The sequence below is a fragment of the Python bivittatus genome, unplaced genomic scaffold (assembly GCF_059951505.1).
Source record: "Python bivittatus isolate LINGU-HERP-01145 unplaced genomic scaffold, Pbiv_v1 ctg000850_np1212, whole genome shotgun sequence".
In the NCBI taxonomy this organism is placed as follows: Eukaryota; Metazoa; Chordata; class Lepidosauria; order Squamata; family Pythonidae; genus Python; species Python bivittatus.
In genome coordinates, this window is record NW_028277112.1 from 49,366,313 (window position 1) to 49,378,376 (window position 12,064).

The 12,064-nt window shown below is 41.9% G+C and overlaps 1 protein-coding gene across 1 annotated transcript in view; it reads left to right on the forward strand.

The window, feature by feature from the left end:
* The window catches only part of SH3GL2 (SH3 domain containing GRB2 like 2, endophilin A1), a 111,687-nt gene that overhangs the window by 80,702 nt on the left and 18,921 nt on the right, over positions 1-12,064 (forward strand). The window contains exon 2 of the mRNA XM_007435922.3: positions 4,105-4,173. Coding sequence (XP_007435984.1) covers positions 4,105-4,173 — 69 coding nt within the window. The remainder of the gene's footprint in view (positions 1-4,104; positions 4,174-12,064) is intronic.

Consider the following 12,064-nt stretch of genomic DNA (forward strand, 5'->3'; position numbering starts at 1 on the left):
CAATGGCATTCCCTGTGACAATCTATGGAAGTGAAAGTTGGACTTTGAAGAAGCAGGATAGGAAGAGTATGATGCTTTTGAACTCTGGGGTTGGCAAAGACTCCTGAGAATATCATGGACTGCCAAAAAAACAAACAAATGGATCGCTGGTGTGGGTCTTCCGGGCTGTGTGGCCATGTTCCAGAACACGGCCACACAGCCCGGAAGACCCACACCAGCCATCGTATTCCGGCCGTGAAAGCCTTCGACAAAAACAAATGGATCATTGAATAGATCAACCCAGAGTTCTCACTAGAGGCCCAAGTGACCAAGCTCAACTTATCCTACTTCAGGAACATTATGTGAAGACCTAGCTTCTTAGAGAAGGCTCTAATGCTGGGAAAGGTGGAAAAAAAGAGGATGACCAGCAGCAAGGTGGATAGATAGGTTACAGTGGTGATGCGTGTATCATCGGAAGACCTGAAAGACCAGGTTAGGAGCAGATCATCCTGGAGAAAATCTATCTATGTGGTTGCTGAGAGCTGACAACAACTTGATGGCACATAATCAGTCAAGCTTTCTCCTCCACCCCCCAGCATTTCTGTTGGAGGGAATGGCTCAGTTTTCTGCCTGGGAAGTGAGCTGGTTTGAAGCCAAGTCTGTTGAAGGATGCGGGAGTTTTTATAGGCCTGAATAGAGAAGTCCATGATCAGATTTCTTTCTGCCATTAGCTTATGTCTGCAATGACCCTCCTTTATCAGGGCAGCCCTTAGTTCAGCAAGCACTGAGTCTGATGATCGTTTTTCCCTGCTGATGGGGTTTACTCTCAAGGAGGCTGGTGTTTTTCTTTCATCTCAGATTGCTGCATGCATAGCTGAGGATTTGTGGTTTCAGGCTCAATAGCACACGTTCCCTTTTCACACAGCTTTTCTAGAAGTTGCATATGTGCCAGAAATTGATTAGGGCAGCCTTTTGTGGTTTTCTCCCAATATAATCATGGCCACTATCAATGCTTTGCATATCTTTAAATTACTTTTGTTAATTTTTATGTTTCCTTGGTCAGTTTTTTCACAATGAAAATTATAACATCTGCATAATTCTAGAGAAATCAGTGTCAGAACCCTTCTCAGGACAGGGTTACAGATAGGAAACGGGCCATTGCTCCTGATTTTTGTGCAATTCATCATAGCTGCCCAGAATTGCCCGATCACCAACAGTGTTGCAAGCAGTTGTGATGCAGCTCAGCTATTTCTGCATTAGTCACGGTAGCAGGGAAACAGCTCTCTCAGGGGCATCCAAAATACTGCAAGTAGGATTTACACCTAATAGGGTCAGGGTAGACGTGGTCTCTTGGAGGTAAAGTGAAAGGTTCCTCCTTCCAGTGCTCTATTCAGTTTCTCCTCTCCTTCTCATCTTTGATGCATTCTTCTGCAGTGGGGGAACAGCGATTCCAACCAAATCTCCATGGAGAAGAAGAAATTATTTTTCTGTGTTCATGTGCTTACATATATATGTGTGCAGGTTCCATCCTGCTCTTCAGCACCACAGTTGGCTGTCCGACCTTGTGCATACTGAGTTATGCATGGAGATCTGTGCGTGTAATTGTGTGAACTGTTGAATCAGATCTAGGCTGAGTACAGTCATCTTTCCTATTGCTCTAGTTATGGGATGGATGACTCAAACAAGGATTTATTCCCATCTGGTGCTTCATGAACAGTTCAGACAATCCTTAACAACTGTCCTGGAAATGCCACCGAATACACAGATAGTCCTGGTTTTCTGACAGGCACACCTATAGGATAAATATTATTACAAGGGTGCTTGCTTTATTGCTATTTTAAATCATGTCCTAACAGCATGGAATTGTATGTGTGCATTTGGATTTGAAATAGCCAAGGATAGGGCAGAGCTAAAACTTCAAGTCTTTTCAATAAAGTTATAAAACACAGCAAAGCAAAAAGTGAAATTATCTCTCAGTTTGGTAACATTGTTAAAAGAAAAATAAACCCTCAATTTCTCTTATAGGACGAATGCTTTAAATAGCATGAAAATGTGATACTAAAATCTTGCTTCATCAGATCTTTTCTTCTGTCATGTGATTAAAGGAAGATTCATTAGAGTCACTTTTACTGATCACTTTTGATAAGTAAAGGGGCATTGTTCACTTGATCATTAATTTTGTATCTGAGGAGCATTGACCTACACGGGCTTTTACATAGCCAAGAGCTGGCTTGAAATATTGAATATAGAAAAGAGTGCCATAGAATGAATCCCTCTTTATTTTCATATTTTAATTTAATGTATATATTGAGATTTTCCATTTCCATATATTTACAGCCTTGCACAAAAATCCCTTATTCTCCAAATCAACTCTACCCACATCGTTATGACTCCCCTTATGCCAGGAACTCCTTTTCATAGCACCCGAAAGCACCTCCTCTAACTCTTTCTTGAAGCCTGTCTCAAAGCCTGCATCTTTATACTGTTTGTTATACCTGCATTCCCACCTGCAATAGTGTGCATGTCCCTGTGCCACAGGTGTTCATAACAAACCACAATGTCATCAAAATGACAACACGTACTTCATGTCACTGAGCAAATGAGATAATTATATGATTGTACTTTGGCATATGATGCAGATAGAAGTCATTTGTGTGATGAGAAGGATATACATTGTCATTCCCCACCCCCCACCCCACCTCAAAATTCACAGTGTAGATGTTCCAGTACGCTGAAGGCCATGAACACAGTTGGAGGATGGTAAGTCTGGCCATTCACACATTCCTAGACATATTTATAACATACACACACTATCACCACCATTATAAACTGGGACACCCTATAAAGAAATCATTGCAGATTAAAGAAAAAGTATAATTGTGAGTATAAGCTAATGTGTCATTATGTGCAGTCGTGCAATGAAGAGCACATACGATGAGGGAAGGAGTCTGCTCTTGCAATATGCTTCTTTGTCATTGCATACTAACTGAATATGAACAACATCCCCTCTGGGTCTGCATTGACTTGAGTGTTTCTTACTAAGTTCTTTGCAGCTCATCTTATGCCTATCATAGTGATCTCCTTGGGAGCAAAGATATATCTTTTGCTTATGAATGGTGATTAAGTGCTTATAGCAGTGTAAAATCATTCAGCTTCTGTATTATCTAAATATTGGTTAACTGGATTCCTTTTTTTTTAACCCGTAACTGAGGGAATCACTGCAATTTGGAATGAACAGGTTTCTTGCTTAGCCCTGTTCATTTTGGAATGCAAAGTTCTTTCTGCTCCTCTCTTGAGGAGATCTGCTGCTTAATTTCACTTTCTAAACAATAGCACCATCTAGGCAGGCATGACTAACAATTCATTTTGCACAATATCTAGCATGTCACACCCTTATTTAAAAGAAGGTCTTTGTCATCCCAGTGCAATCTTATCAATGTGATAAAGTTTCAGAAATGCTTTCTTCACCTTTTGAACAGCCTTTCCCAAGCTGGTACCCTCAAGATCTGTTGCCCTGCAATTCCCCAATGTCCCTTGCTCTCTGGAAATTGTAAGACTGCCTGGAACGCACTCCTGAAAAGCACCAAAATGGACAACCATATTCCAAAGAAATAAAAGAATTCTATTTGTCTATAATGCTTTGGACAGAAAAACTTTATAAACATGCCTGATGCTGAAGAAGCAGAATAAAGAGGCTTGAAGTGTATACATGTATATACATACAACATAGAATAAAATAAATACATACCCATCACAGGGTAAAAAAAAAATTATGCAAAGCATATAATAAAATAAAAGATACTTGCAGAAATATTTTGCGTACACTTCTTTTTTCTTCCATTCTTTATATGGATATTCCGTGTAACATCATATCCAGGAACTGGCCCAGCTGGTAGCCCCTTGGTTTCATCAGGTGTCTATATCAGACCTTAAATCTCTGACTTTTTAAAAAAAGTTGTTAACAGAGTGCCTGTAAACGCAGCCATGTTAGGACGTGACCACTGCTAAATATTTGTTTGCTGAAGCTTTTTAGGATGTTTTCTTTTATGTGGCCTTTTTGTCCTGATGTTTTTATGTTAAGTTAAACTTTAAACCGAGCATTTCTTTTTTTGCCTTTTTCTGCAGAAAGTGAGTGAAAAAGTTGGCGGAGCAGAAGGAACTAAGCTAGATGAAGATTTCAAAGAAATGGAAAGGGTGAGTGTGGAAGTAATTACTGTTATATCACTTTATTACTGCAGCATTACCTGAGTGGGTTTTTATTTTACCAATGAATATAAATAACAGTTGGATGGATCCTACTTGTGTTTCCCTAGCTTGCTTATATATAGCTAGGCAACATAATCAAAACACTTGGTGCTATTTACAGGTTTCAGTATTTCCTATAAAATCTTTGCTAAGTAAGATTGTCACTAAGTATGACCAACTAAGCTACTCTAAGTTAACAGTACTGTATACACAGACATCTGACCCACACATGTGTTATGTGAACCTGCAGTGGCCATTTTTGGTGAACATAACTGGAACTGGCTAGCTAGCTAAGATTTTAAATCCTAGTTAGTACTGTTCTAGAAATGACTGCCACTTTGAGTTCAGGCAACATACTTAACCTGAGTTTGACATAGGATTCTTTTATAAAACTCTTAGTATATTAGTTGATTCAGGTGACTTTTATCATACAGGTAGTCCTTGACTTACAACCACAATAGGGACCGAAAAATTCATCGTTAAGCGGTGTAATCGTTAAGCGAGGCATCATGTGACCATACCTGATTTTATGACTTTTTTGCGGCAGTCGTTAGGCAAATCATGCAGTCATTAAGTGAATCACACAGTTCCCCATTGATTTTGTTTGTCAGAAGCTGGCTGAGATGCTGCATCTGTCATAAATACATGCCAGTTGCCAAGCACCCAAATTTTGATCACATGATTGTGGGGACACTGCGACAGTCATAAATCACTTTTTTCAGCACCATCATAACTTTGAAAGGTTGCTAAATGAATGGTTGTTTATCAAGGTATACCTGTACAACCCCAAGTGTATTACACAGAAATCATATGTGTCAGTTGTATCCACTAGATTGTTACTGCTGTATTGAGAATTGCTTTCATCCTATCATATGTGACCATAACAGAGAGTAAAAAGATCTGAGAAGCAAATGCCATTCTGTTGGTCAGAGGGCTTCACGCTTGTAGGTTGCCAGTGTTAATATGACTGTGCCAAGATTAGAAATGCAAGATCTCCACCCAGGTGCCATTTTGAGCCATGTTAAATTGGTCAGGTATTTCTTTTCACTTGTTTATTTATTTGTTAGATTGATATCCCACCTTTACTTAGAGTCCAAGGCAGCTTACATGGGGATTTTCATAAGATTGGGGTGGCACAGTTTCTTGTGTTTGACTTGCTACATCTAGATTGGAGTGCAGTTTTATCAACTTTATATGAACCTATCAAGCTCCATGATGCTGGTTGCTGGAGTCCAAATCCACAAAATGAGAATAGAGAACTGAATGATGATCGAAAATTGCCTTCCCTAACCTGGAACCCCCTATTGTGTTGGGGCTTTATCTCTCAGAATTCCCAGGCTGTTGCATTTTGGAAGTTGTAGTCCCACTATATCAGGTGGGGCAAGGTTGATTTAAAAGTTCAAGAGATGACTGGGAAGGGAGCATCCAGACTTGCCAACAGTTGCCTGTACTTGTTCTCTGCTTGACATCTGCATACACCACTTTAAATAAAATGGTGGGTTGTCAAGAGATTCTTGTAGTGATAGGAAGAAATTATTGGGTATGTCATTGTTCTAATAAAGAGCTGTGCCAAGACTTCAGGGGGAGAGGCAGGCAATGATTCAAGGAATACTTCCTCCTATAAAGGAATTGCAAGGCCAGGTGCACAGCAAATGCTAAGATGGGGGTCCTCTTACCAGCCTCCTTGAATAATACACCTTATTCTAATAAAAGGTTTGCTTGTCCTTAGTGATCTTCAGGAAGCTGTCTGCTCTCCTACCTTGCAATGAAGATTTGGGAGACAACATTCCAAGTATGTTCAATGATCAGTAGGCTGGCCAGATGGAAAAAACAGGACACCTGCACTTTGAAAAGTTCTGTTCAAGAATGACGATCAGCAGGCACAGTGTTTAGATCTGGAAGTTATGCACAGAAATCTAGTGAATTCTTTAAAAGTCATCTACAAAATCTGTGTGTATAGAGGTGAACAAAAATATATATAAAAGCTATGATTGCAAAACCAATTTAAACCAGGCAGGGCACATTTTTAAAAATAGAGGAGTTGTTTTTTGCACGGGGAGCAAAGCTCTCAATTGACCATGAGTATCAGCCCTCTCCCAGCTGCTTTTTGCACTTTTAATAAATACTTATTACATGGAAATATGTATTTAAATAACATCTACTTGGCCACAGTTTTATAGCATTATGTTCTAAAGCTCTGCAGAAGTTATGTCTGGAACTTGCTCTTGGTATCTTTTTAATTTCCTCCAATGGAACTGGGGCCAAATACTTCATAGCTGTGGTTGAAATCTCTTAAACAAAAACGGTTCTTTCATTTTATACAGATGATTCTAGGGTATATCTCCAGATTACCTTTTGTTCTTACTCAGTCTTCATACAGTCAATAGCGCTGAGAAGTATAACCTTGAAGAGATCCATGTTCACAGCCTTCTTATCCAAGGGGCTCTTTAGGTGAAGTTACTCTTACCCTATTTTACAGAATGGCTGCAAGGATTAAATAGACATGATAATTTATGCCTCTTTGAATAAGGGTGAGAATATATATAATAAATTAATCAGTGGTGTGTGTGTGTAAAATTAATTAATGAGACACTGTCCCATTCCATTAAAGATAATTCTTGCCTGAATCTAGCCAAAAAGCTACAGCAGAATCCACAGTTTGAAGTTGCTGTTATTGAACTCTTTCTGCTCTGATTTTATTGTCATGGCCTTTCCATTTTATGCTGGTGTTTGGAGACCTCAATTAGGCCAGTCCTTGTCTACGCTAAGCATTGTAATGACATGTAATAAACTTTAATTATTCCCCAGGCTCCCAAAGAGCTTCTTGTCATCTGGCAACAAGCAGGTGGGTGAACAAATAAAAGGTGGGCGTGCAGTGGAAATTAATAATGTGAGTGAATATCTGTATGTGCACAACAGTGCAGCTGCACATGAAAAGAAGTGGATAGAGGTGTAGTTAATGGGGATAGTTAAGCAAGAGCATTAGGGCTGTTTTCAGATCTCTGTCCAAACCATCAGCAGCTCACTCAGCACCCCTCCCAACACAACTCAGTTCTGGACGTTTCCTGGGGAAAACAATCTGAAATATTAACAGAGTAGATGAACTTTTAATATATGAGTAGGCTTCAAAGGGTAGAAATGGAGCAAGATTTCAAGATGCTGGTGGTTAGGGTGGGACAAGGCTCAGTCAGCCTGCAGCGTGGCTACTGCAAAAAAAATACAGTCAGTCTGTATTCTTATTGCTTGCCCCAATAGAAGGTTTAGCCCTGTTCTGTTTTGCAAAATCTAATCGGAGCCTTAATGGATTGTGGGGGAAAGGGATTCTTCATTTTGTTTGCTAGTAATGCAGAGCAATGATGCCCCAGATGCCCTATTTCTATGAAAGGAAGGTATCTCTTAATTTAAGCCAAGACCTCACAAAAAACAAAGAGGCAGAATACACACACACACACACACACACACACACACAGATAAAATCCTGTGCAGTGTCCAGTTCCCTGATTTTATCAGCCTGGTATTGCCAACTTCAGCTAAAACCAGTGGGTTTCAGCTGAAGTTGACAATGCCAAGCTGATAAGATGGGGGAGCTGGGCATTGCACAGGATTTTTATCAGTGTGTGTGTGTGTGTGTGTGTAAAAAATCCCCCCTCACCCCCATCATTGGTATGTGTCTTCCTCAATCTTGGGTCCTCTACCAGAGGGTTTGAGGGTTCTGCGAATTATCTTAGCTGTTCCTAGCACTGCACTCTTCTGGACAGAAGAGTGGATGAAACAAGAGAACCTGGAACTGATGGACTGCTACTACAACAGTAGGCCTAATGAGAGGGGATATATGAAACGTATTAGGGAACTATGAATGGACAGAAGTTACATCCACACTAACTGAGAAACAGCTAGTTACCTAATGCTTTAACATAGAAGAGGAAGCTGCTCTCACAACTTGAGATAGACCAACTACACATTACATCCCAGACTCAAGAAGACATGGAAGAACAACTGGATGTTCATTACAGAGCACAGCAGCTGATATGAGGCATAAGAACATGGATAAACTAGCTACAGTCAACCCTTGAAACTGATTACCAAGGCTCAGTGGAGAGGTACCATCAGATAGTCTGCTAGAAGATGCCAATAGAGCCCTCACGACAATCCCTACAACCACCATAACTCAAACCAATGAACTGGTATATGCTACAGCTGCTGTAATCCTGGAGATGCTTGGCTACATAATCAAGAAGAACAGCAGTACATATCCGCGTCCCCCTGCCCCCAGAGAATGAGGTTGGAGACTAAGATCAAGGCAACTCGAAGAGCAGTCAGTCAGCTGGTGGAACTACAGAACAGTGTGGAGATTAAGGATAAGACTCAGCTACTGAAAAAATACATGGGCCTGACTCCATTTGAAGCCCTAGAGACTGCTAAACAAAGGCCCTCAGCACTGGCTACCAGGCTAAGGAGATATAGTAGAGAAGCAGAGGCCACAAAGATAAATGCCCTGTTCTCCAAAGAACCATCCAAGGTGTACTCCCAACTGCAGACAGTAAGAGCAGAGCCACAAACAGCAGAAACTGAACAGCACTGGAAAAACACATGGGAGAAAGAGAAGACACAACACCAATGCAAAGTGACTGCAGGACCTGAGAGCAGACCACAGTAATCTCCCAGAATAGGAACCAGTCACCATCACAATAGCAGACATCCAACAATGGGTCAATAACATGAAGAACAGGACAGCACCTGGCCCGGACATGATCCACATCTACTGGCTTAAGAAACTAAGAACAGCGCATGAATGTCTAGCAGCACAGATGAACCAGCTGCTAGCAGCAGACTGGCTAACACAATGAAGGACAGTGATGATCATGAAAGACCCCCACAAGGGAATAGCACCATCCAACTACTGGCCAAATACCTGCCTCTCCGCAACATGGAAAATCCTATCAGGCATCATATCTGCCAAGTTACAGGACCGTATGAGCCAGTATATGACCACAGCTCAGAAGGGCATTGGGAACAACACCAGAGGCTCAAAACACCAGTTGCTCATAGATAGAGCAGTTGCCTGAGACTCAAAGTCTAGACAGACCTATCTGAGCACAGCCTGGACTGACTACAGGAAAGCCTATTACTCAGTGCCACACACATGGATCTGTGAATGCCTGGTGCTATATAAAGTTAATAGGACACTAAGGATCTTCCTCAAGAACTCAATGGGACTGTGAAGGACAACACTGGAAATCAACACAAGACAACTCACCCAAGTGGCCATCAAGCCACCTAGAGTCACTTAAACAGTGAGATGGGTGGCGTATAAATTTGATTAGTAAAATAAAATAAAATAAGTACGGTATATACCAAGATGATGCACTGTCCCTCCCTGCTGTTCTGCATAGGCTTGAACCCCCTCAGCTGGATAATCACAAGGACTGGTTCAAGAGTGGAACTACCATCAGCCACCTCCTCTAAATGGATGACATCAAGCTGTATGCTATGAGTGAAAGAGACATTGATTCGCTGATCCATCTGACACAGATCTACAGTGAGGACATTGGGATGTCATTTGGATTGGAAAAGTATAGCCAGCTGGTAGTAAAGAGAGGGAAGGTAGTTAAGACTGATGGGGTACAACTACCAGTGGGCCACATAGCAGACATACAGACCAGCTATAAGTACCTTGGTATCCCACAGTCACATGGGAACTACAATGAGGAGGCAAGGAAGATAGCAATTTCCAAGTACCACCAAAGGATAAGACAGGTCCTGAAGAGCCAGCTCAATGGGAAGAACAAGGTCCACCTCATCAACACGTACGCCCTGCCAGTCATCAGATACCCTGCCGGTATAGTGAACTGGCGAAAGGAGGACATGGAGGCTGCTGATGTGAAGATCCGGAAGCTCCTCACAATGAACGGAGGTTTCCACCCCAAGTCTAACTCCCAGAGATTGTACACCAGTCAGAAAGAGGGCGGGTGGGGTGTGGTGAGTGTCAAAGCCACTGTCCTGGATGAAAGCCAGAGCATCAAAGAGTATATCAGTAAGATGGCACCCAAAGATGAGCTGCTGAAAGAATGCCTGAGACAGCAGCAGACATGGGAGGAAGCTCAAGCAGAGGAAGTGCAATGGCAAGACAAGACCTTGCATGGGATGTACCATTAGCTGACATTGGGAAATCCTACCAGTAGCTGGAAAGGGCTGGACTAAAAGACAGCACTGAGGCACTGATCATAGTAGCACAAGAACAGGCACTAAGCACCAGATCCATAGAACAGGGGTCTTCTATGAACACAAGACAGGACCCAAGGTGCAGACTGTCCAACACATAGTGGCAGGGTGTAAGATGCAGACAGGAACAGCATACACTGACAGCACAACCAAGTAGCTGGCATTGTGTACAGGAACATCTGCACAGTGTATGAGATAGACCCTCCGGAGTCCAGATGGGAGATTCCACAGAAGGTTGTGGAGAACAACAGAACTAAGATCCTGTGGGACTTCCAGATCCAGATGGACAGGCAGGTACTGTCCAATCAACCAGACATTGTGGTAGTAGAGAAGGACCAGAAGACAGTGATGGTGATAGATATAGTGGTACCAAGTGACAGCAACTGGAAGAAAGAGCATGAGAAGCTGGAGAAGTACCAGGGCCTGAAGGAGGAACTAGAGAGGATGTGGGAAGTAAAGGCAAAAGTGGTCCCAGTGGTGGTAGGAGCACTCGGGGCTGTGACTCCTAAGCTGGGAGAGGGGCTCCAACAGATCCCAGGAACAACATCAGGGCTCTCTGTCCAGAAGAGAGCAGTTCTAGGAACAGTTAAGATCCTGTGCAGAACCCTGAAACTCCCAGGCCTCTGGTAGAGGACCCAAGATTGAGGAAGACACATACCACCCACAGGGGTGAGAGGGGATTTTTTTTTTACATACACACACATACACACACACCCCAGCTGATAAAAATCCTGTGCAATACCCAGCTCCCTGATTTTATCAGCCTGGCATTGCCAACTCCAGCTGAAACCAGTCCTGAAGATTGGGTGTCAGCTGAAGTTGGCAATGCCAGGCTGATAAGATGGGGGAGCTGGGCAATGCATAGGATTTTTATTAGTGGGTACATATATATTTTTCTCTTCTCCAATCAATGTGTGTGTGTGTGTATGCAGATTTTATTTTGATTATTGTGATTTTCTTAATTTATTTTTGACACTCTATGTTGCTTAAAAATTGAATCAATGACATAAATAAATAAATAAGCAAGCAAGCCGTGCCTCCCCCCGAAAAGGAGGGACAGGAATAAAATAATAATAATAATAATCTACTGAAACTATTAAAAACTAATTGCCCATAAAGTAAAGTTCCCCCTTATAAAATCAATTGATCTTCCGTCTGCATCCAGTCAGTCTTTCTGAGCTACACACATACAGACCGTTGCTCTCCCTGTCAGCAGAAAAAGAGAAGAAGCAAGAGGGAGCCTGGAGAGGGGGGGAGAGGTGGCTGCAGAAGGGAAAGAAGAAAAGAGGAAGGCAGGAAACTAGACCAGATGGAGAGGAAGTCAGAGGAAGAGATGACAGGAGAGGCAAGGAGAAAAAGTGAACATTTTCAAAGAGGTTAACATTAACTAGGAGGAAAGGGAGCCTCCTAAGCCAAGGGTTAATCTTTCAATGCATCCCCACTTTGCACCAAAAACTCTGCAGCCATTGTGACTCTTGCACATGCCTCTGATTTCAGCAGTTTGGTTTATTCTTACTTTGGGAAAATGAAAAACAAAAACAAAATGCCCTGCCCCACTCAGGTCATAGATATTAATAAGGAGAATCTAATTTTCCTACAGGTAAATATGGTCATATGG